The sequence below is a fragment of the Antedon bifida genome, chromosome 5 (assembly GCF_963402885.1).
Source record: "Antedon bifida chromosome 5, ecAntBifi1.1, whole genome shotgun sequence".
Classification (NCBI taxonomy): Eukaryota; Metazoa; Echinodermata; class Crinoidea; order Comatulida; family Antedonidae; genus Antedon; species Antedon bifida.
Window position 1 is genome coordinate 11,589,552 of NC_136230.1, and position 26,741 is coordinate 11,616,292.

At 33.2% G+C, this 26,741-nt stretch overlaps 1 protein-coding gene across 1 annotated transcript; it reads left to right on the forward strand.

Moving 5' to 3' along the window:
- The first annotated feature begins 6,343 nt into the window (after positions 1-6,343).
- On the forward strand, positions 6,344-15,178 carry LOC144843322 (organic cation transporter protein-like). The gene is made up of 10 exons (XM_078700116.1): positions 6,344-6,754; positions 9,635-9,738; positions 10,265-10,422; positions 10,990-11,158; positions 11,643-11,760; positions 12,308-12,393; positions 12,908-13,116; positions 14,011-14,119; positions 14,401-14,634; positions 15,106-15,178. Exons 1-10 carry the CDS (start codon positions 6,344-6,346, stop codon positions 15,176-15,178), a joined length of 1,671 nt encoding a protein of 556 aa, XP_078556242.1.
- Positions 15,179-26,741: the final 11,563 nt, after the last annotated feature.

Here is a 26,741-nt window from a genome sequence, read left to right on the forward strand (position 1 = left end):
CATATCTGGTATCTTTATAAAGTTAAAATTATAAAAGTATATAAAAATAAAATAATAGTATGGAGGTTATGAATTTATTTATGCCAAATTGGTGGTTTTTTTAACAGTAAATGGAACTGATCCTTGTACATACAAAGATGAACTTGGTTGTCTCTTCTCTTTTAACTTTGTTATGAATGGAACAATGGAGGTGATTCTGGTACAGAAAATAACATGTAAGTAATGTAAAAAGAAAACCCCAGCAAAATGATACCCAATACATTGTCTAAAGCTCTGTCTACACTATCAAACTTTATGTGACAAAAACATGTTATGTGCCCATATATGGTGATGAAAACTACCGTAATGGGTACATTACACTTTTTTGTCAAACTATTTTGATAGTGTAGACATAGAGCTATATATTGAGATCTCTGTGCACTTCACACACACACACACACACACCTTCATATATACAGTATACATCCCCTCATTTGACAGGGACAATTTGATGGACATCAGCAGGCATTATGAAATTATGAAAGAGTACAAGTAACCTGTATTCTTTGTATATTAAACATCTTTTATTTTTCAATTTGAGACATGCACTTCATTATTATACTAGACTTGTTTGTACAAAGTATGTGAAATGCATGATAGAGTTAGAGTGAAACAAATGATTGTAATGGCTTTTTTGTAGGAAATATTTGCAGAAAAATAAATGTCAGTCAAGTGCAGCAAACACGGCTTGTCTTGATTCAACATGTGCAACACTTCATGTTAATAATTTATATGAATGTTTATCAACATGTGGTACTTTATTTTCAGCGTGCCCAGAAGGAATAGATGCCTTATGGCTGGCTATTGGCATCATTATTGGTATATACTAGTTGGTCTAGCCCTTCTGCTGGCCTGGAAGATAGCTACATATATATATGACAAACGAGAATATGCTAAATTTTTGAAAGAGTTAGAAAATGCACGAACAGATGCAGTAAGCAATGATTATTTTTCTTATCTTGTAGTTAATAATGTTTATTTATGTATTATTTATGGTTTCCCTTTAAAGACCAGACCATTTTTATGTAGAGTCACCACTACATAGCATCCAAGTTCACTGTAGCTGATGTTCCAAGAAAACATTATTTATTTTAAACATTTCTATTTGCATTTGAACTCTCTATCTATCTCTATATCTATTTCTAGTATGATTATGATGTATCGTAGTATTGTAATTGAAAATGTTAAATCTAACAGTACTAGTAAATGCCTTTAATTAAAAGTATAAGTATATATTTATGTCAATTTTTGTGATTAACATGCATTGCATTGGAACATTAGCATTGAAAATACTAATTGGAATTTAATTATATGTTAATGAAAATATTACCTAGACATACTTGCCTTTCTTTCAGAATATAAATCCCCTTTTTAAATCTTCTACGACAACCTACAAGAATCCAACATATGGTAAATAGAAGGTTTTATGCAAGATGTTGATACCTGTTGCCAAACAAGACCTCATTCAGAATCATCCAACAAGGCCCGATCAATTTGATAACTGATACACAGTGATACTAGACTAAACGATATCAGAATAATAATTGATGACAAAGTTGAGACAGTAACTGACTGATCCATCAAGCCTGTTATCAGAAAAAGAAATGCCCACTAGGCCACAACTGACATCAGATCAAAGTGGCTTGTCCTGATCCACAAGGCATGTTATCAGACCATGAGATGCCCTCCACTAGGCCATAAAGTCTGATATCAGATCAAACTGACTTATCCTGATCCACAGGCATGTTATCAGACCATGAGCTGCTCTCCACTAGGTCACAAAGTCTGGTATCAGATCAAATTGACTTGTCCAGATCCACAATGCATGTTAACATACCATGAGATACTCTCCACTAGGTCACACAGTAGGATATCAGATCAAAATGACTTGTCCAGATTCACAAGGCATGTTCAGATCATTCCAAGAGGCCTAACATAACACAAACCAAGGCAAGCCATGCATAAACAACATGACTTATTATCAGACAACATTCGTTATTAGAGTAACTAGTTAAGTTGCTACACAACTACAAGAAAAGTATATAGATGACTGTGATGACAATGCCACACCTTTTATGACAATTAAATAAGTTTTATAGATTAAAAGAAATACAGTTGTAATAAGTCACTACCAAACATGCCTTGTGAATAATGGCTCCTCAGTTAGTAAGACATATTACTCATTTCCACATAGCCTAGCAAAACTAAAAATTTACACACACTGGGGCATCAATACTGGCGTTTTGTATGGTATTTGTAAACCCGGGTGTTTTACTTATTATGGTTTAGCTGGTATCCAGATAAAGATCCCAGAAAAACCTTCAAACAATATTTAATAATACCGGATGTCGTAAGCCAACACAAAATATACCACATAATTATATAAAATGGTCTGATACCTGAAACTAACAACCAGAGCATCTTGTCAAACAGAATTCACAACAGGTATCTGACATGAAGTTTCTGTACTATAACTTGAAGTTTTAATTGATTGGCTAGAGAGCTAACTCCACATTTAACAATAAATTGTTCTATTCATTACCATAAAAAAATAAGTAATTTATAAAAACTGGACTGTACGTTTATGTATGTTTATATTTTAAAATATATATATATATATATATATTCTGACTCATGTATTCTTCATAATATTGTAAGTTATTGTTTTATATTACTAAATAATATTTTTGAACAGATACAGTGGATAGTTTTAAAGCACCAGCACTGTCCTCATCATTTTGCTGTAACATAGTTAGCACTCTAGTCAATCTATTAATACGTAACTCAATGGTACTAGATCATGCTGAATTTGGTGCTAAGTTGCAATATGTGATAGAATTAGAGGTTGATTTGACAAAAAAAAAAAGGATTTAACAATAAATTAGAGTAGCGTATAGTGGTGTGGCCATGTCTTCTGCCTTTAAAAAAAGTGCTTTATTTTATTTAAGATAAATATTTTATATAAAACATGTGAAAATGTTGTTATTTGTTCACATATTTTTAAAATTATAATAATATCTTATATTTTGACAGTATAGTGAGCTTACCAAAAGTACTGTAATTGGTTACTCTATAGTAAACCTTAAAACACAGTACTGACTGTATAAATAAGAACTCCCAGCCAGTGTTCAAGGGAAACTCTATTAAGCTTGGTTCCCACGTGACTAGGACGCAGTACAAGTACGTAAGCCGCAACGCATGTTCGAATAATCTTTTGCGTTGTGGCTTACGTCATTGCATTGTGTCATATTGGGAACAAGACTTTAAGGGGACACTGGTCCCAAAGGTGTCCCCATAATACAGTTTCCACTGTAATATTTATGCAGGTACATAACAAAGATGGAGGAATTTTCCCTCTTCTATAAAAATATTCTAAATATCTAGTTTTCTGATTTGATGATAATTCTCCAATTTATACATGGATATGTTTCAAAAGTTCAATTGTTAAATTAATACATAAAAAGTAATATAAAGCAAAAAAGAATATTTATAATGTTTAAAGTATTGAAAACTTTGTTATTTATGTGTATATTATTACTTATTTAAGACATAAAAGACGTTTACTATATAATTTCAATATGAAATGTAATAACAAAAACATATAACAATGTTTATGAACCATCGTGGAACCACTTTCAAGATCAAACAACAATATACATAGTATACCGTAAAACATCAAAAAGAAGTCCATCTCGATATCAAGCCCATGACTTCTTTTCAAGATACTATGGGCTTCTTTTCGAAATAGACTATATTATAATGTCAAAGGAATAGAAATTTATGATCGTGTTATTATTTTGGTATCGATATATTAATGACCTTGCAACCATTTTTAACCATGGACTCGTATATTTATTCTACAATTTATTGTTTTCCAAATGCTACTTTTATTTCATCTTGCATCTTCTTCTTGTCTGCTTCCTTGGCAAATATATAAAATTGGCAGAGAATGTTTTAAAAAAATTTATGAAACGTCATTAATTTAATCTTTTTGCCATTAGATTTTGTATTAGAAATATTTAATTCAAGTTTAATGTCAATCTTTAAATAGTCATGTTTGATGAAATAACCGTCTTAAAAAAAACTGTTTACCGGTACATTATTGATTTTTTTTAGTATCAATGTGGTAGTGGTAGTGGTAGTCAAAACATTGAGTATTTAGTAAATTTAATATAAACCAATTCTTATTGTATTTTAGGCCTATGTAAGAGCACAAGCTCGTCCAGGGATGTCGGGTCGTTCGGTTCAAAATAATTCTAATCCTAAGGTGCCCTTTTCAAGTTAGAAACCAGCAGCGAAAGTGGTAAATAGGCCTCATGACAATTATTTGGCAAATCATTCATCTACTACTATACTAGGCCTATAGCTATATTTTATTTTAAAAATCTTGGCTATGGACTAGGAACAGCGAAGAGTAAGACTCATTCATCTTTAAACATTACAGTACAAAGCTCCCGGCCCTTAAAAAAAACATCAACAATAACAAAGTTGATATTGCTTTTTATTTTATTGTGAATTACTATAAAATAGTGTATTTATGTGATTATTAAATAATATTCTAAACACAATTACATCTAACCCAATTCTGTGACAATAAAAAAAAAAGGTTTATCTGATTTTCCAACAGCATTTTTTATATAATCTTGTAATATATTTAGGCCTATAACTTAGTTTACACAATTTTATTTTTATTTATTTTTGTAAATAATTGTATCTGATCTTAATGTTGTACTAGCAGAAAGAGATCGGCAATAATAAATAGCTATGTGTGGCCATGAAGGCACCAACTTCAATCTGTATACCAGGTATCATATAGATCGCGTTTACTTATTATGAGTGTTGATAATAACTGTACGTGTATTTTGCCATATACTTTTTATTAAATCAATTGACTTTAGTACAATCTTTACGTAACGTTATATTTTAGAATTATGAATGCTGCTTTATTAGTAGTATGGCCTGTGTGGTATATTACGGCGTTGTATCGTCTTCTCGTCTTTAAAATCGACAGCGTAGGACACTGCGATGTTTCGCAATGTCCAACAGATGAAGTAGTGCGCGCGGTGAGTGTCTTTAGAACCTTATGAATTTAGTGTATGTATATAATGTTTGAAACATTAAATTAGTTAAATGTAATCCGTAAGTGCCTTGAAAAAAAAGCTTGTAATATTTTGTATAGATATTTATAGTATTAACCGTACACAAATGTTTTTATAATAGCTATATTATTATAGGATAATATCAAATAAAACACTTTATCACATCATTTTTTCCCTTTGTGTTACGTCATTGAATATAGCCTATATTCGTCTATTGATCCTTCTAATAATATAAGTTGTCAAAATAAAGTACCGGCACAAACATTTCTTTTATTTTACGATCTATAAAATTATATTATAACTTAACTTAACACACGAATGAACAGTAATCCTTTACTTAACCACCAGCAGATAAATATGGATACTGTAGGTAAATAGGTCTATACTGTATTCATTTCTGCAACAGATTTTTATTTTATAATACGGTCGCGTTTAGTCTGAACTACGCGCGATTTTATGAAATTTTCAATACAGCACTAGTTTATAATATCAAAATGGTCAACTTTCTACAGAGCTTTACCATTTAAAATGCACACAATAAATGTCCTAAAACGTTGCCGGCCATTTTGAGCATTTCAAATTATCATTTCATTGTCCGTCTTGTTAGCGTCACGCTCGTATTATGCACGGCGTACAAAACATACTTAACGAGGCCATTTTTTATGAAATAAAACGAAACACGACATGTAATTTAAACAAATAATTCGTGCGATTACAGCGCCTCAGATGCCAAAAGGTGACAATAAAAATTATAGATGTACAATTTTTTTCCGATTAGTTGTTCCGAAAAATCATCATATTGCAAACTTATTTTTAGGATAGAGGATAATAATCATATTTCCATCACCGCATTTATAGGTTCTATACAGTGATTTGGCTTAAACTTGGTAAAAAGAATAACACATGACGTCTTATACGTATAATTCAAGCTTAACAGACACAGACTGGAACGCCCACTCACTGGAAATATTAATAAACAAACAATAACTACTACAAACTTGTGGATCAAGTCTAGCGAATCACCTAACCGTACAATGTACACGCGCAACAATAGTGGACTAATCGTACACAGCATAAAGTTTTATTAGCTGGTCTAACTTATAAAAGGATGATGGCTTCCAATTGGCAGTGCAGTGCAGTCCTCTCCTACTCCAGAGTTTTATTCATTTTATATAGTCACATTGATATTAACTTCGTTTTACAATATGGATTTTGACGATGTTCTAAAACTTCTTGGCGACTTTGGTCGATATCAGAAGCGACAGTATGCCATGGTTTGCCTAATCGTCATTCCTGTTGCAATACATAGTCTATCGCATGTGTTTATCTCCGCTAAAACAGATCACTGGTGTGTCGTACCGGAGTTACAAAACTTTAATTGTACAAACAGTGATTCAGTCGAAAGGGAAGCATGTATCCAGATAAAACAAAACTTAGCAAGACCTAAAGATGATGTAAATACAATACCAAACGAAGCACAATGCTGGATGTATACGAGCGAAGACATCACGGAAGCACTTTTTACAAACAACGTATCTCGAGAACTTGACATTACATTGTGTACAAATGGATGGGAATACGATACCTCTCAGTACAAGTCAACTATCATCCAAGAGGTAAAGTAAAATATAGGTAGTTACGTAAACATCTAAAATAGTCCCATGCTATGATATGCTATATGATACCGTAATATTGGTAAAAGTCTCAAAACTATCTTGCTTCAGCACTAGTGGAATGAGGTGAAGAAACCATCTCACCACCACTAACCACTGGAATCGCATTGGCTCGAACCAGTGTATTGAGCTTCGAACAATTATTTTATATTTTATATAATTATTTTCAAGCTGGAACTTTGACAAATTTTTATTTAATTTCCGGTCAACTAAAGGTCCAATTCTATAGATGTTCTGACCTTGGCCCCAAGCATAGCTCAGTCGCGCACCTACGATATCTTCTATTGAAAATCGGCGCCCACCACGGTCTTAGTGTATTTCAAATTATGCTGTTTTATATATTTTAATACAATTAATCGACATCGTAATTGGTTGCTAATAAAGGTTCAAATGTTTCTCAAATATGAACCCCTATAAGAATTATACGCGTTTGTTTCTTTTTGTAATATAAGTTCCTAGAGACACCGTGTCGAACCAAGGAGATACCTCTCCAAACAATGGTTAGAGAGCACATTATCTAGTACAAACCCATCCTTTAACTACAAAATTATCACAGAATTGGCGTTTTGTTGAGAAAAATATTCCAGTGAGGGTTAAATGTCGACATTTTTGTAGGAGAGAATTTTAAGAGATATTGTACGCGTTGATGTTAGCTGAATGGCATACGGTGGTAGAATTCACACTTTTCTGATTGTTGATCAATATGACAGTTTGTCTTTCTGTGTGGTACTGCAAGGACTGTATTATGGGGCTGGGAACAGGATTGCTGGGACAGAATCTCCACTCACGCTCACGAAGGTTCAAATGTATTAACCATATAAAAAAAGAAATGATTAGATGGTCACTTTATCATGCACGATTGAGTGTGATGCTTTCGTGTTACACTTTGTAGTATATGATAAGTATAAATTGCAACGTTATATTGTCAGTATTATACAATAACATCTTTCATGAAATGTTTATTAAAATGAATGAGTCCATGACTGATTTTTATGATGGTAGGCCAAATGGTATGAAATTTATAGGAATTAAAATTAGGCCAAGAAAATGTCAATAATGTGTCAATATATTTGTTAAAATATCGAATAATAGTCATAAACTTGGCGCATACTGCGTTACTTACTTACAAAACAAGACATTTCAATTCCTTATAAATGCTTTGTGAGTATAAATAATGCCGGCGCCATCCATTGAACTTAAATTACCACAACTCCAAGTGTCACGGCAACTTTTAAAAAATATCACGGCAATTTACAAAAAATGCCACAGCAATTTAAAAAAAGCCACAGCAATTTTTAAAAAAGCCACGGCAACTTTAATATAAAACATCACGCCAACTTAAAAATAAAACACATCAATTCAACAAAAATACCACGGCAACTTAAACATGAAACACCCTGGCTTTTAAAAAAAATTGCCATGGTTTATTTTGTAAATTGCCGTATATTTTTTGAAAGTTGTCGTGACGCTTAAAGGCCACCCTACACGCCACGATCGAAAGTATATTCAATGAGTGTTCGCTCTACTTATAATGACGTCCTAATGATTGTGGTGGTGATTTTTCCCCCTTTGTTTGTTATTACGTTGGTAGGTGACATTGTTAGAGCTCATGAAGACACTGAATACAATTTCAAAGTAGCCTACTGCACATTATAATATATAATCGTAAAGAGCAAATGATGCATGTGATACGATTATAACGAGTCACACAAATCAAAGTTAACTAAACGAATACCATGCACAATTGTAGAGTCCATAAGAAATTCGGTGAATCTCGGTTCGCCTGAGAAGCTAGTTCATCCTGAATCTGGACGTTGACTAGATCATTATCAATAACATAACTTTCCAGGACAACCTATGTAGTGCTTTTGAAGCTGGAAATGGGGTAGCACGACATGTCCACCATCGTATTTGGTACTTGTGAAATGTTAATTTACTAAGAGCATGGATAGAATACTTATTTTCTCCATTCTAGGAGGAAGTGGAGCTCTATAGCATTCCTGGTAGTGTAATCGGTCTAATTGCACATATTTAGTTCAGACAGGAGGTGGCGCCAGTTGTGAAGTAACTCATCCAGGGATTCTCTACGTGCAAATTATTGCAATTGAAATACTGCAATTTTGGCAATTCTTCAGTAAGATTTCTCTTTCGATACGTCTCTCTCTTTCGGACAATTTACTTCAACATAGCGGCGGTATGACGACCAAGTACAGAGATCACGTCTAGCATGAGTTGGCTGTGGACGCTAATACATTATAATAAATCGTGATACACAAACTGCGGAAACCCCAATGGTTTATGTTATGATTATAATACATACTCTCTAACGCAAATAAATAAGGGTTACAGTTTATACAATTTAATATTATTCCCTTTTGTAATCTAAGTGTATGTTGTTGTGCACTTTAACAAAGAATTACTTTTTGCTGTGGTTAGGAAAGACGACGATCGGCACAAAATAAGTCGAATACTAATGCCTTATTCAGAATGTTTGAATAAATAAAATACGAAAGTTGAAAGATAATTACAAGAAAGAGATAATAAACATATATAAGGATCATTTATTATTAATATTTTGTTTGTATATGCTGTACAGCTTACTGCATGTTTATTAAATCATTTACAGTATCAAATTTTGTAATGAAAATGTATAAACAAGAAGGTTGTCATATTATTACCAAACAGTGTTTAACGACGTCGATATTACGAAGGCCTGTAATTGCCGTGGCTTTTTTCCGTGACACGTACTATTAACATTTTCTTTTAGTTTATCATTTGTAAACCATTATCTTGATTTTACCAGTTTTTGTTTTATAATTTCAGTTTGATCTTGTCTGTGAAAAGGCCGCAAAGCCATCGCTTTCACAGTCAATTTTTTTTGTTGGAACACTAGTTGGTTCACTTGTTTTTGGAGCTTTAGCGGACAAGTAAGTATTTTGGCATTTCCTAACTGAACAGACGACCGGCGGCGACGTATTGGTCTTTCTGTAGTTTTTAAATGTAGGGGTATATGTAGTAAGTAGATTTTGATGAATGGTCTTACTTATATATTACCATTGCGAAATTCATATGTCAAATATATTTGCAACTAAACGCTTAATTAATATAACATTCCAATTATTTATTGTTTTGTGTTGTTATATCAAATGAAACATCCTTGTTGGTGCTATGAGCTAAACAGCGAATGTTGTAACCGTACACATAATTTCCATTGAATTGCTCTATAATCAAAATCACAGTTTGCATATGTACCGACTCAAATTATCTTTCATATTATACTAAACCACTCTTCCGTGACTTAAAAACCTCAAATATCTTTGACATAAACAAATTACAGACATCCCTTTTCATATATCGACTTACCAATAAATAATTCTTTCAATGACACTGTATTTGGGATTATAATTTATTACATGATACAACTACGCATTTTTGTTTTAATTTTCTTCATAGGTTTGGTAGGAAACCTGTTTTGTTTTTAGCTTTTTTTAGCTTACAGTGTGGCTCTGGAATATTAACTTCCTTTGTGAAATCGTTTGCTGCTTATACGGCGTTGCGATTCATCACGGCGGCAGCAAACATTGCTGTTTTCATCACTGCCTTTGTTATAGGTAGGGTATTTTAATCTATAATTTGAGTTATAATGCATTATGCTCAAGGGCGGTTTCTAGATGTTTCTAATTGAACCCAGCTCCATATATACATATAAAGCAACCGATATTCCCAGATTCTTATCAAAGCTCTAACCGTTGTTTAACTTCGGTGACCTGACGAGAACCGGTGTTTCAACGTGGATAGGCCGTATGCCTACATACATTATGCTTTATATATATATATATATATATATATATATATAAATCTATTATCTATATATAATCTATTATTTCCGGAGCAAACCTTTAAAACTGTAATGTTAGTATACTAAATGGCAATTTACAAGAACGAACGTTAACGGTAAGCGGAAAACAAAATTAGCATATATAGAATCTATGTTATTTCGTATGACATTTACAAAACAAGGAGCGATTGAGTGGAAACCCGCTCATGATAGATGCAAATTCTACGTGGTACGGTTTTCCACCTACCATTATCCGCTCGGATCGTCTGTATAAATTGGCCTTAACCTGTAATGATACACTATTATGGTATTTATTTTTGTTCATATTGAATCTCTTTAGGCACTGAGACTGTCGGTGTTTCCAAACGAACATATGCTGGACTTGTTATCGAATTCTTCTTTGCATTTGGTCTAATAATCATGGCAGGACTTGCATACTTTATCCGTGAATGGCGAACTTTACAGCTTGTGGCTAGTGTACCTGGGCTATTATATTTTCTTTATATACCGTAAGAGAAAGTTCCAACACTGTATAAATACCGTAACACTTTTTGAATATTTTATTTTATTGTCAAAAATTAAAGTCCATAACAGGAGTTTTGCCTTTCCTTTTGTAATTATTATAAAGAATACAACACAAAGAGCGAAAGTAAATTGAAGTGATTAACATTTTTGTTTTCATTCATTTATTTGGCATAAACGAAAAACAGTGTGACCAGTGTAATGGTAAAACCTGTATGAAAATGTTAAAAGCTATCAAATACGATACATTAACAAATACATCATTGTTTTGTTAAACTAAAATAATTTTCTATATAATGTTTTAACATTATAGTCTTAATAGAAAATTATTTTAGTTTTTTTAACAAAACAATAATTAATGCATTCGCTTAAATTCTTGACCGAAATTACTCTCTTTAGGCCTAAATACAAATAATCTCTCTTTTCAAGATTTTTTCCAGAATCAGCACGGTGGCTGATTTCTCAAAAAAGATATGATGAAGCAAAGAAGATAACTGAGAAGGCATCAACTGTAAACAACGTTAATTTGCCAACAGATTTTCACTTTTCTGAACACACTGTACGTATAATAGTTATTACATATAATCAGGTATATGAAACGTTATCGAATATTTCTTAATTTTAAAACAATGATTGTTTATAATATTGAAAATTTCCAGTAATAATAATATTCATTCACATACAAGATACAAAATGTTTTTTATTGGTTTTTCCTGATGGTAAAACAATTACAATATATACAGAGGTTTCAACAACGAACGGATTTAAAGAGGCATAGAGAAATTACAAACCACCAGAGTTGAATACTGGAATTAATTTATAAACGGTGAAGATGTATATGTATCTTATCCCGTATCTTTTTAAAAGTCAACATGGGCACATTTATCTTATTTCTTGGTTCTGGTATTCCTTGATAGACAAATGATAAAAATATGAAGATAATAAAAATGTATACACCTACACACGAAACAAGGGTATTTCATTAAGTTATCAACAGCAAAAGAAATGTATGTTTCCTTAAATGAAAACGCACCTACCTATTTTGAGGTAAGCTTCTTAGATATTTTGACTAGGATGTAATTATTTTTAAGTTATAACATTTCTTCTATTCACTTGCTGAACTTTTATATTTTCAGGGTAAACCATCTTCACTCATGTCGTTTCTTGATTTATTTAGACCATGGCCAGTTTGTAAGCGAACATTTAATGTTATGTTATGCTGGTAAGTTATGCTTGTAGTATGTTTTACCTGATGTGTACGGCTTTTTTTTAGGAAACACTAAACGTCTACACAAGCAAACTTTTCATTTTGTTTACTGCATGGTGACAAAAACTTAAGGAACCTCAGGAAATTTCTGAAAAATAAAAGTTTGTCTCCACTTCCCTAAAGCATATTCTACACAAGCATAATTTACTTAACAATTTGGAGATGGTTTTGTGCCTGTTGGACACTAGTTACTGGAGGCTTTTGGCGGCCTAACTTCTGCAAACTAAATAGTTTTCAGAACAGACATTGGAAAACTTCCTTTGTCAAACTCGAAATTGGCAAACTAAAGCTGTCTAATACCTTAGCATCTACCATTGTTTGGAGAAGTTTGTTTGCCTGCTGTTACTGGAGTCTGTCATTTTGCAGGCCTTCTTCAAACTTCTTCAAACGATGGTAACGATCAATACCGTGACTATTTTTAATCAAAATAATAATTGTTTAAATATTTAAATATTGTTTTTTTTTTAAGGATTGCTGTTAATATCTCTTACTTTGGCCTCTCTCTGAGTACTTCTGATTTTGGCGTTAATCATTACATATCTTTTCTTGTATCTGGTGCTACCGAGATACCAGCCTATGCATTGAGTATTGTAGCTCTGGACTATTTTGGACGCAGACGATCTTTATCAGCAACATTGTTACTCGGTGGCGTTGCTTGTTTACTGACTATTTTTATTCGTAAGTAAACAACAACACCAATAATAATAATAATAAAAGAATTTATAATGCCCACAGCTGCAGTACATACATGTATAAAACAATTTATGTTAAAGAATGAATAAAACAAGTTAAAATTCCATAAATGTCTACGACAACTAGTGATACTAAGGTAATTAAACTGTTTGTTTAAAGGATTTGGTATTTGCTTCCATAGTCTAGGAAAGGAAAAAAAAACAGAATTAGCTTTCGAAAGTATTACCTTTCGAATTCCAACGTAAAAGCTTACCCGGACACCTTTCAGTAGTTTTAATATACTACATTATTATAAGAATGAGGACAGTAACATTTCAGCACATTAAGTCCTAATAAAAGTCTATGTAATTTAAACAAGTCATCAATAGATAATAATTCTAGCACTTTCAATCTATACAAATAAAATGTGTCACAGGAACCTTTCTAAACATCATTATCCTTGTTGCTTTCCTTTGTATACGTTCTATTCTAATAATTAACTTCTCAAATGGTGACCACATTGAAGATCTTGTTGTACGCGGTAAACTTTTCCATAACATTCTCCAGCTGTCCAAAGTCTGATGGAACTCTAAGCAGTATAGTATCATCTGATGATCTAAGTGAGCGAGCTGGTTAATACGATACAAGATTCTACTCAAATAATAATTTTGAGCAATATTCTGTAGTGCTTTAAATGTGGTTATGAGTAATTCATACTTAATCCTGCGATGAACTGGTAGCCAATGAAGAAGATCTATGAATTAAAAGTTCGTCTTAATTATTGGTGATTCGTACTAGAATCACCTATTGATTTTTTATGAATAAACATAGTGAGACATTACTGTGTTTTGTTTTTACCAATAATTGACTTTGTAATATATTTTTTATTTTGTTGAAAAGCAATGGGAATAGGACGACTGACAGTAGCGATGGTAGGAAAGTTTGGAGTAACCGCTGCATTCGGTATTATATTTTTCTATACTGCAGAGCTCTATCCAACTAATATACGGTTAGAAATATTTTCTTCTATTTAGTGGTTATATCTAGTCTAGTTCAATTGAAAAAAAGTTAAATACTGTGTTAAACGAGCAACTGTTCTAATAATTGTAATTGTATATTCGACGTCATGAGGTGTAGACTTAAAGCACATCATCTTTTTTCATCGCCATCATTTTTATTTTGGCATTGTTATAATCTAGTTCTTTTTTATTGTAATGTTGATATGTTCTTCTTTTCATAACGATGATGATGTAATGATATGATATGAATGTGTCTTTGTCAAACTAACAGACTGCTTTATTCATTTGGCAATAGGTCAGTTGCTGTTGGTATTTGTTCAACATCTGGTCGGATTGGAGCCATCCTATCACCATATATCCTCCACCTGTCAAGGTATTGGGCGCCACTTGCCATGTCAACATTCAGTGTATTAGCCATTTCATCAGGAGTACTTGTTTTACTTTTACCCGAAACTGCCAATAGAAAGTTACCAGATACAATGGATGAAGTCACACAACTTAGAATGTAAGGGTTTGTTTGCAAATGTTTCAAAATTTGCATTCAGAATGTACAAATATAGCGCAGTCATTGAAACATAATGGGTTCAGTAAGATCTATCAGGGCACGAATTATGATTATTATGTGTAATTTTTTGTTTTGTGTAATTATAAAGTTAATATTTGCATCAATTGTTGTCAGCGCTAGTAACAGCATGTTGCTTTGGTAGGTCTCTGTGTGTGTGGTTTATCTTCTTTCTAAGTTTACAGCTTCGTTTCGATCAGGGAAGACGTGTAGACGTATGCCTATGTTACTGGACTACGATCACTTTTGAATATCATGGTCTGAACAAAAATGTTAAAACGTAAAATAGCTATTTTAGTTTAAACTAACCAGCCGTACCTTGGGTGTATTTGTAAAATTTCTTTCACTTCATTTTCTACACTTTTTAATGTCCATTAATATTAATAATATTAACGTTTTATAATTTATTTTCAGATCTGTGACAAAATTATCGTCAGCAGAATTAGGAGAAAAAGAAGCTATGACACAAACAACATTGATATCATGAGAAAGGTTACACCGACGTACCATGATTGACTTCCGTAAAAACGTGAAAAAACAGCAGTTCCCAAACAAAAATAATCCAGTCTCCTGTGGCTTGCTCATAACAGCAATTGGGGTGATAAGGTTTATTAAATATTCAACGCTCTGTTTTAATCAACATTATGATGTTAATTTGTATCAGTACTTCTAGGTATTCTATAGAATGTATCCCAAACAATTAATGAAAATCCATATAATAGGTTTAATTTAAGCGCATTTCATCAACTTGTAAGTATTTCACATGATTTAAATTTAGACTTGTTTTTAGCGTTATTTAATTTTCTAAAAAGGAGAATTGATGCCTATTCTAATGGAATAACATGAGAATAGGCAGCAATTCGCCTTTTTAGAAAATTAAATTTCAAATTTATAAAAATGTACGCATAATTATAGTATTGGAAAATATAATCAAATTAGCCAATTATTTCCTTGTTAATGATTTAATAATACACTGTATAATGGTTATTGATGTACATACTGTATATTTAATAATACACTGTATAATGGTTATTGATGTACATACTGTATATTTTATTTTAATGTATGGATGATGTTGCATGGGACACTTTGTATTAACATAAAAAGCCATAACATCAAAATATGAAAAGAAACAAAACAAAACATCATTTTTTTTAATGATATGTAACAGTGATATACTAATTCTTAATAATTAAGTTATGATGTACTGAAATTGAAATAAAGTTTAGAGAGTGAATCTCACAAAAAGACAAACAACTACAGCCAGAAATGTGTTTTCTTCCAAAATACTTATAAGTAAGCTTTTAAAACTAATTTGAATACATCAAATTAAATATTAAAAAGTGTTTCTAAGATCCACGCGTAGGCTCGATATTTATTTATTACACAGGCATAGAACTAAATATATCGTGGGCCTAGAGTCAGAACTGTCTATGTCCAAAACTGACGTTGTGAGAAAAAGAGGTTTCAAAGTTTGATTATGTCTTACAAATCAAAAAATCTAGGCTAAACAATAATACTCAAGAATTATGTTACTAATACTCAGTCCCTTGGGTGGGCCAAAAATAGCCAAAAATCATCAAAAATGGACATAACCAGTTCTGGTCGAAAAAAAAAACACAATGGACATAGTCAGTCAGACATAGTACTATTTTGGTTCATTTAAATCACAAAAATTAACCAAAGAAGTGAGAAACAACTTGAAAATGATAATACGGAAGAGACAGCATGGACATCACCGCTGCATACAGGAATCCAATGTAAAAGATATGTCTATGTCCCACAAAAAGTTTAAAAAATCATGCCAGAACTGACCATGTCCCAACATAGACAGTTCTGGCATAAATCAAAATCATATATATGGACATAGACTTAATTTATCTAACGCCCCCTATTTTGAAGGGAGTGGACCTAGTCACTTCTGGCAGAGAAAGTATATCCAAAAACATAACTAATAGAGGGTCTAACTCATTTTTGCTCAAATTGGACATAGACAGGTTTGGCACTAAGCCCACGATATATATATATATTAAATAGCCTATATAAATGCGTGAACGTGATTGGTTGAGTACGATGATATTGACTGAGTAATTTTCGAGTAATTACCGTATCCCTGTCATTAAACATATATAAAATCCAGTAAATTCTCGAGTACGATGATATTTACTGTGTAATTTTCGTGTGGCAACACTCGCGTTTGGCGATAAATAAGTTAATAAAAGGAACAAAAGCCATCTACTGGGACTTGAACTCGCCCTCATTTGTTATTAGTCCTCCCTAGATGTGACCTGAGTAATATTATTGTTATTATGTAGCCTTATTGATGGAAATCCTTCTGTTAATTTAAACGGCCTAGGCCTAAGTGAATATTTTATTGCTAAGGAATCATTAATTAGTAATTATCTGTGTATTATTCTTCAGTGGTCTATTGTTTAGGACATCTGCATATCAAGCAGAAGGTTCCGGGTTCGAATCTCGGTTTGGGCGATCACAGATTTCCTCATCTTCAAATTAATTAATTAAATTTCAGTATATCACCGGGCGGTATAGAATTTATTCTGTGCCTGTGATGTTTATAATATATATCTACTATATATCCCTGTTCATACTGTTCATGTTGATTTTATATTTGCAGTAGAATAAATTAAATTGTATATTAGCAGAATCAGTGTCGTGAAATAAACCTTTATTTTTTAAAGTAATGCTACAGGAATATTTGTGTAGTATAAGATAGGAAATTCACCAAAATTGACTATACATAATTATGTAAAATTGAGGCATTTTTCTTTTTAAAAAAAGTATATAAATATAAATCAAAAGAACAATCAATTTGACAAAATACCATTTTATTAAAAATTATTACCCAGTTAAATGTGTGTAAGTCATTGAATCAAAATCAGTAAAGTTACAAACTTATAACATTATGAAAAAGTTGTAGCATCAAATTATAATACTTTGTTTTTAGATTGTCAGTGTAAAAAAGTAAGTAAGAATCTGCATCATTGTATATTTATTATATTCCGTTATTTTTCATTTAGTTAGATAAACTTGAAGTTGCAAGATTGAAGGAATTCAATTTAAGTGCTCGTGTAATACAGATATGGTGGAGGAAAATCCTGGCAACCAAAAGTAAACAAGAGGTCAAGCAGGTATTGATTGTAATAGTGTTTGCCAAATATCTTGCAGGCATCATACTGTTACCAAACCAAGTCACAAAGGGCTATTTTAACATTTTTAAAGACAATATGAGGCAGCACGTGTCATACAGTAGCCTATGCTATGATGCTGAGTCACTAATTAGAATTGATGTGTTGTACGTTTTAGAGGCTGGAAGGTGAGAGAAGATGTAAAGAAATGAGGCAGCACGTGTCATACAGTTTTTATTTTTTTATTTATTCATTTCCCAACCAACAGTGAGCTCATGGTTCACCACTTACAGGAGGGAACACAGACAAACACGAACATATACAATAAAAAACATTAAACTAAACTACTAACAATGTTACGAAACTTACGGAAATTATTACTAAAGATATCTAGAACTCAGGGTTTCTTAAAGTAAAAGAATTATAAGTTTGACTTGATCTACTAATAAAACCATTTTTTAAAACATTTACTCTACTAAAAGGAATATGAAAAGTAGTATTTCTTCTAAGACGACGACTAGGGACTCTAAGATAAAAGTTACTAACTAAGTTACAGTCAAATAAAGAATTAACACATTTATACAAAAAAACAAGATCAAAAAAGGTTCTACGGGACTCAGGAGATCGGACATGGAAATGAAAGTCAGGATTCTGGTTGTGGCTGATGTAGCGTAAAAAACGGTTATGCAGACGCTGAATGAGCGTAGACTGAGTTTTCGAAATAGAATTAAAAATAACAGAACTAAAGTTGAGAATTGGATGGATAATTGAATAATAAAGGTGGATTTTGGTTTGCCTGTCAAAATGTTTACAATTACGCCACATCAGCCCAAGCAGTCTATTGCACTTGCCAACAAGATAATCAATATGAAAAGAAAAACAAAGGGAACTATCAATAAAAACACCAAAATCTTTGTGCGATTGCACCCTATTAATGGGATTGTCATTAATTAAATAATTATAAAATAAAATGTTCTTTTTCAAAGTAATAGTTAAGATATTGCACTTTACTGGATTGAGAAACATACCCCATAGAGCTGCCCAAGAACATAATTTGTCCAAGTCCACCTGAAGCCTGTCAGCATCCTCAACACTACCAATAATTTTGTATAGCTTAACATCATCAGCAGACATAAGACATCTGGAGTGGGTGAAGCATTTAGGGATATCATTGACAAAAAGATTGAAAAGGAGAGGACCAAGAATCGATCCCTGAGGGACACCGGAATGAATAGGAAGCCATTTAGAGGATATACCCTCAATGACCACTCTCTGGAACCTACCATTAAGATAACTACGAAACCAGGAGATAAGATCATTATGAAAACCAAAACGTTGTAATTTTAATAAGAGTAAATTATGAGGAACAAGATCAAACGCCTTAGAAAAGTCTGTGTAAATAACATCACATTGCTTCCTGTCATCAATGACTTCGTAAACTGTGGTCAAACGGGTGGCAAGGTTTGTTTCACATGACCTACCATTTACAAAGCCATGCTGACAGGAAGCAATGGCAGGAGAAACATGAGTCGAAATATGGTTAAAAACAATTTTTTCAAACAATTTAGAAATGGTAGGCAACAGAGAGATAGGTCTATAGTTAGAAATCAATGTCTTGGTCCCCCCCTTATGAAGGAACAATATTGGAACGTTTCCAAACGGAAGGAAATTTTCCGGTTTGAAGAGATTTATTAAAGAGGAAAGGAATAGGAATAGAAAGAGGACGAGAACAGACTTTAAGAACATGGTTACTGAGATTATCACATCCAGATTCCTTATGAGTCTGAATGGATGACAGTAACGAGTTAACAATTTCAGATTGAATAATTGGAGCATTGAGAATGCCGACAGAAGCCTCAGGCAGACGTTGGTGTTCATCAGTCACAGAAGGTCCAGATCTAAAAACTGAACGAAAATAACTGTTAAACTAGAGGGTACTCCGAGAGTACAAACCTCTGCCTACTGTAAAATTCACCTACATAAAATGTCCCCGGAAAATATATATATATTTTTTTACATTTTTTTAAATTAGTTCTCAATGTAAATAGACTAACTGCACACTACAAAGTTGTGGATGAGAGTTTGGTGTAATGGTTATGTATCCAGCCTCTCACAGTTGAGATCGCAGGTTCAAGTCCCGCTGAGATTTTTTTTTTTTATTATTTTTTTTTTTTTGTGGACCTTGATCTTTGACCCTGACCCTTCAAAATTTAACCACAATTATATGATGAGTCATTGATCATTGTGGCTAAGTTTGGTGAGAATCGGATAAAAAATGTGGCCTCTAGGCAGTAAAATAGTTTTTTGTTATTTGTGACCTTGACCTATGACCTTTTCCCCTCAAATTCAAACTCGTCCGAGCTTTTGAGGCATAGATCATTATGTCCAAATTTGGTGAGAATCGGATAAAAACTGTGGCTTCCAGGCTGTTCACAGACACACACACAAACGCACATACACACACACACGCACACACAAACATACAGGGGTGAAAACATAACCTCCTTGGCGGAGGTAATAAAGCAGCCTTATCATTTGTTGTCTCCGCGACCTTGTGCCCATGCGACATAAACGACGGATAAGAAGACGATTTAGTTTTGGTCTTTATCCACGACCAGAAGCGTTTGGGATTTGCCTTAAGATTTCCAGAAAGTGATTGCATATAACTTTTATATTTAAGTTTCATAAGAACTTTAAATTCTTTTCTGGCAACGGAAAAAGCATGTTTTGATTCATGTCGTTTAGAGATACGAAAACATTTCTCTTTGTTTTTGAGAGCGACTCTAACTTCATTATCAAACCATGGCGGCATTTTTCTTTTAGGTCTAACAATAGGCACAAGATCACGGAGAGCAGCATCAACTAAATCATAAAAAAAGAGAAACACTATCGTTAATATCATTGCACATATGGATTAAATCAAAAGGTATAACATTAAAAGCATTTAAAAGATCATCATTATTTACAGCCTTGAAACAATATAGTGGTCTTGAATCCCTAGAAAAGTGTTTTTGAATTGAAATTTTAAGAATAAATGAGATTGAAGAATGATCAGATTCAAAAATATTCTGACCAGCAGAAATATCCGAGATTAAATCAATTGAATTATTACACAAAATTAAATCTAAAACATTATTATTGCACGTTGGATTGACATTGCACTGAAACAAATTATGTCCATTAATAAAACAGTCAATAAAAAGTTCACCCAATGAGTTAGCAGGTGCAGTTCCAGAACCATCATTGGTCCACGTAATTTCAGAAAGATTCAGATCTCCAATAAGAACAATATGATGCCTTGAATACATAATTCTTACTATTACATTCAAAGTTTGTAATGTAAGGTATAACAAAATTGTATAAATGTATAAATCGTAATTTAACAACCAAGCTCTAAAATTGAACTTGTCATATAACACTTAATTTTATGAACTATATTATTACACTGTTCTAGTTAATTTTGAATGAATTCAGTCACTGATAAAGTGAATTATCGGCCAAAAGCTTTGGCATGTGTAGCTTCTAAACTTCTAGAATCTGTAATGCTACAACATTGTGGTAATTCACTGGACTCCCATGACAACCAGTTTGCCTTCAAATCTGGTTACTCAACCGAATTGTGTATATTTGCTCTTAAACAGATTATCGAGCATTACAACAATCATGGTAGCCTAGTTTATTGCTGTTTCTTAGAAGCTAGCAAAGCCTTTGATAAAGTGAACCACTGGACACTTTTCAAGACCCTAATTGACAGGGGTAACCCTTCACCTATAGTTAAGATACTGAGGTCATGGTATAGGAATCAGGAATTTGTTGTCAGGTGGGGTAGTTCCGTTTCCGATTCTTTCACTGTTCGTAATGGGGTTCGCCAGGGAGGTGTTATGTCCCCTCTACTTTACAATGTGTACACTGATCCGTTAACTGTTGAACTGACTAAGTCAAAAGAAGGTTGTGAAATTAACAGTCTTAAACTGAATTGCCTAAGCTTTGCCGATGACTTGGTCCTTTTGGCTCCGTCAGTGACTGGCTTACAAAGCCTAATTGGACTCTGTGAAGGGTTTGCTAGTGACCATGATATTACTTTTAATGAAAACAAATCCAAATGCTTGCTATTTTGCCCGAATGTCCGCAACCTCAAAGGTGTTCCACATATTACCTTAAATGGGGCACCTCTAATCGTTGATAATTCAATAACCTATCTTGGTCATGTGATCAGTAATAATCTGAGTGATGAAAGTGACATCAAACGTCAATATCGATCTATTTGCATTAGGGCCAACTCTCTAAATAGAAAGTTTGGAAAATGTTCTACTAACACTAAATGTTATCTATTTAAGAGTTACTGTGTCAGCATGTACTGTTCAACCTTATGGTGTAGATATAATAAGAGCACTCTGAGATCACTGAACGTATGTTATAACAATGCCTTACGTTTGCTGCTGAAGCAGCCTAGACATTGTAGTGCAAGCATGATGTTTGTCTTAAATGACGTCCCATCCTTTGATGAGTTCATTAGAAAATCTGTTTTTAGTTTTAAAAATCGTGTGAACGCAAGTAGTAATTCCTTGATCATGGCCATTAATCGCCACGTTCTTAATGTGTCAAGAATGCACATACAATGGAATGCTTTGTTGCATTGACTTTATATATTTACATATCTTTGTTTTTGTTCTATGAGCTGTTAGATTAAGATTTTTTTTTTCTCTCTTTTGCTATGGATATAATATTATGTCACCATGATATTCCGAAATAAAAAGATAAATGAAAAAAATGAAATTAGGTATTTTCTTGGTCAATTACAATGCGGATGTAGGCCTACCCCGTCCAGTTTTGATGGGGACATCCTTTCACAAGATGCCATCATCTACAGAATTTTAGAGCCAATCAGAATCAATTCCTATTAACCACGTCAATGCATCGTAATCGCTCGGAAAATTCAACTTAACTTTGTGATGGTCTAGCAGTTGTTCATTCTGTAACCTACTGTATACAGTGAATATTCAGGTGTGGCTATAACAATGCAATTTTACAAAACACAAAGTTCAGTGTGATTATATGCTTCACAAACTGCAACATGAACTTTATTATTGATACAACTTGCCAAAGGGCCCAATGACTATTACCAAGTATGAAACGCCACAAAAGTATTAATTTAGACTATAATCACTAACTTACTGGTCAAATCCACTGGCATAAAAAGTTCAAAAGTTTGCATTTTAAATGTTTTAAATTACCATGTGAAAAAAACACTACATACGTAAATGAATTCAGGCCAGGCAAAGTCACATTATGTTTATCAATATTTATTAAACATTTATACATTTTTATATTACAATGTAAGCATTACACTTGAAATCTTCCAATCATCCAGATTTATTAAATAGTTGATTGGCTGAAAGTCCTACTGATACTGGTGATTCTAATTTTCAGAGTGAAGTCATGAATCAGCTGATTGGTCATCATTCATATTCTGCTGATTGGATATATCTGTCTTCTTGATTCATCAGAGCAGCTTGCACTGACAATGCAGCTCCTGTACTAACTTCATCTTCATCTTTCTTATAATTTTAAAGAAATATTCAGTGTTAGTATTTCTATTATATCAATATCATGTATAGCCTGTTGTATGTATCTTTATCATTGCCACTAAATTGATAGTCAGATCAATATCACTCTGTATCATCAAAGTCAATATCATGACCATTATTTTTATTTTCACATAATTCATTATTATCAACATGACATCATGATCTTTGAGTGAGTGCTACATACCAATTATTCTAAGACGAGTAGATCGCATAGCCTTTTTACACTTTTCTAAGTTTTGACATCAACGGTTTTTATTTTCTAAAAAATCAATTATTTAATGAATTACAAACATTTATATTTTGATGATATCTTGACAACTGTTGTATACATTTTGGAAATACTTAAATGGAGTTCGGGTAGTAACAAAGTGCGAGGCACGCGAGACAGGGAATGCAAGCGAGGCAAGTCAGAAACATATGCAAGGCATCGTTTTACCATCATCAAAAAATGCGCGGCATCAATTTAACATTTCCCAAAATTGCAAGGCAGGAAATCACCGAAATTGAAGTAGCCTTTTGCACCTGCCTCTGCCTTGTATTTTAACTCGAAATTTGTTAACCTACTTTATTCTGAATACCAAACCTTAGAATTAGTAGGCCTACTTTAATGAAGAAAAATCACATAAAAGTAACAATAAATCCTTGATTTTACAGACGTTTTCTCGAATACTGTTCACGAATTTCGCACACTCAATGTTCAATATTTTGGTTTCTATGGAACGCCAAAATAGCAAAATTAACAGTGTGCGAGAAACACGCCTGTAAAATCATTAATTTAAGAATTTATTTGTTACTTTTTATGTGATTCTTTCATTAAAGTTAGTACTCATGAGGCATACTTCTAAGATGTGGTATTCACACGATAAAATTAGTTATCAAATTTGGAGTCAAAATACAAGCGAAGGAAACTATAGCGCAAGGTTTATTATCATTATTAATGTTACACCAATTATTATTATATCAAAATTGATTAAATTATTGTCTACATAGGCCTTTAGGTTAGGGCTAAGCATATTAGCTAAAGTTTAAATTTAGGCCTAGTATTACGATTGTCGGACGTAAGTCTTTTTAATAATAAACAGTATTTTTCAGACGCGCTCCAGAATTCTTTTGCAATTTTTGGTTTGCGGCATGTTATTTGATCGGTATATCAGTTACCTTTTATTCACCGCCAGTTATTGAACTTGTCCTGGCCATCGCTGTTCACTTTATTTGCGAGAGAGGCACACGTGTTGATTTCCTAAAAAATGAATGTCTTTGGCACGCCGCTGAGAGAGAAGTATGTGCGTTGCTGCTGAAACCACGTGCTATAGGAGGGGAATCGCCATAAGGCCGAATCCTCTCAGGGCAGAATCGTTCCGCTACCTGCTAAATAGTAAAGGTGGATTTTCCATCTCTCAGGTTTACCGGATCGAGGCGCGGGAGTGTGACAAAATATTATTTTCACTCTGCTATGTTCGAGAGGCATGTTAAATTAACACGCTCGAAATGCCAACAAGCATGGCAGTCATTTGATGACTGTCGCTATAACAATTATTGTTTATCGAAAGTTGAAGACTGTCGTTCAGATTTTAAAAATATGGCGCATACGGATGCACAACTTTTGAACAGTTTGGGTACTTTTGTAAAAGTAAAATTTGACATGATATGACATGAATGAAAAAAACAATCGTTACATAAAAATAAACAACATGATGAGTGTATACACGAATCTATTTAGATACGCTAGGCCTATTATAAAAATATAAATAGTTGATTATTAGGCCTATAATATAGAATAATAGCACGTTAAGATATGCCTCGCACCTTTTTGAAATTGTAAACTATATGCCTCGCACTTTTGGAAATGATAGAATGATGCCTCGCAGAAATATTTGGCGTGCCTCGCTGCCTCGCACTTCGTCAACACTCAAGGAGTTCAGTGCTTGAATGTATGGTGTATGAAGTCACGCTATAATTGTATTATGCCATAGATAAACACGAAATCAACACAAATAATATTTTTATTCTGTACAATATAAAGCAAGTGCAATAGTTTTTTAGGAACAATAACAAGATGTGTTCATCTATATTTGTAATAAGTATGATGCTGGAAAAACCAGTTTGTTAATAATAGGATCATTATGACATTTTGTACAATTTATTCATTACTATATTGCGTGGAACCCGGCGTGGAAACGGCGGCCCTAGTGATCTTATTGCAGATTAAAATAAAAGTGTATCTTGTGTTTACCTTTGATTTCATACTAATCTCCTCTTCTTTTGTGTTTGAGTTGTGTATTTCATGTTTATACTTTTATCTATCCCCAAGTGTCATCAGGAGATATGGCTGTTATTTGTGTGGCAATTATCGATTCACTTCCCTCAAATTTACCCTTCCTTACCTTTGATTATACAATACTAACCTCAAATGACTCTTTGTATTTGAGTAGTTCATCTCATGTCAATATTATTAATTATCTCTCACCAGAGCCCCTTTCTCACAGAGCTGTGTGCCAGGAATGTTGCAGGAATATACCATTACCATGCCGGTATGGTTTTCTGTGAGAACGGGTCGTCTTGGCATCATTCCGGCATAAGTTCCGGCATCGACACGACCTGCTTTAGACCTAGTAATATTCTAGGGATATTCCCCGCAATGTGAGACGGGCATTCTGTGAGAACGTAACGCCGTTATATTTTAATTCCCCGTCGGGGCTTTGACACCTTGCGCGGTCAAGTGTATCACTTTGGCGCCGATTCAATTCAATTAACAATAATAATGTCGAACTGGAGGAATAATGAGATAAGAGAGCTGCTTAACATAAGGGGACAAGAAGAAATTTGTAGAAAAATGGATGGAACAATAAGGTCGGCAGCAGCAGCTGTTTACGTTAATATTGTTTGCAAGCTTCATGGCTGTGGTTGGCGTAAAACGGACAAAAAACAAGTCGTAAGCAAGCTGAAAACGTTAAAGGCCAGTAGGCCTACCATATCATTAAAGATAAAAACAAATAATATATGCACAATATACTGTACATAGCATGTATTGCATAAATATGCTATAAAGGAAGACAATAATCTGTAACTTAAAATTCGCCGCCATATCGATAGACAATAATAATAATAAAAATAATAATAATGATTATTTTGTCAGACTTTTTATTGGCCGAATATGCCCGACTCCTTTCTTACAGAAAGCCGGTATATACCGGTTATATTTCCGGCACGATAGTCCGATGAGAATGGGTATATGCCGGTAACGATACCGGCACGACGCCAGCATCATACCGGCAAATTGCAGGCACGTCAGTGAGAAAGGGGCTCTAGTAACACA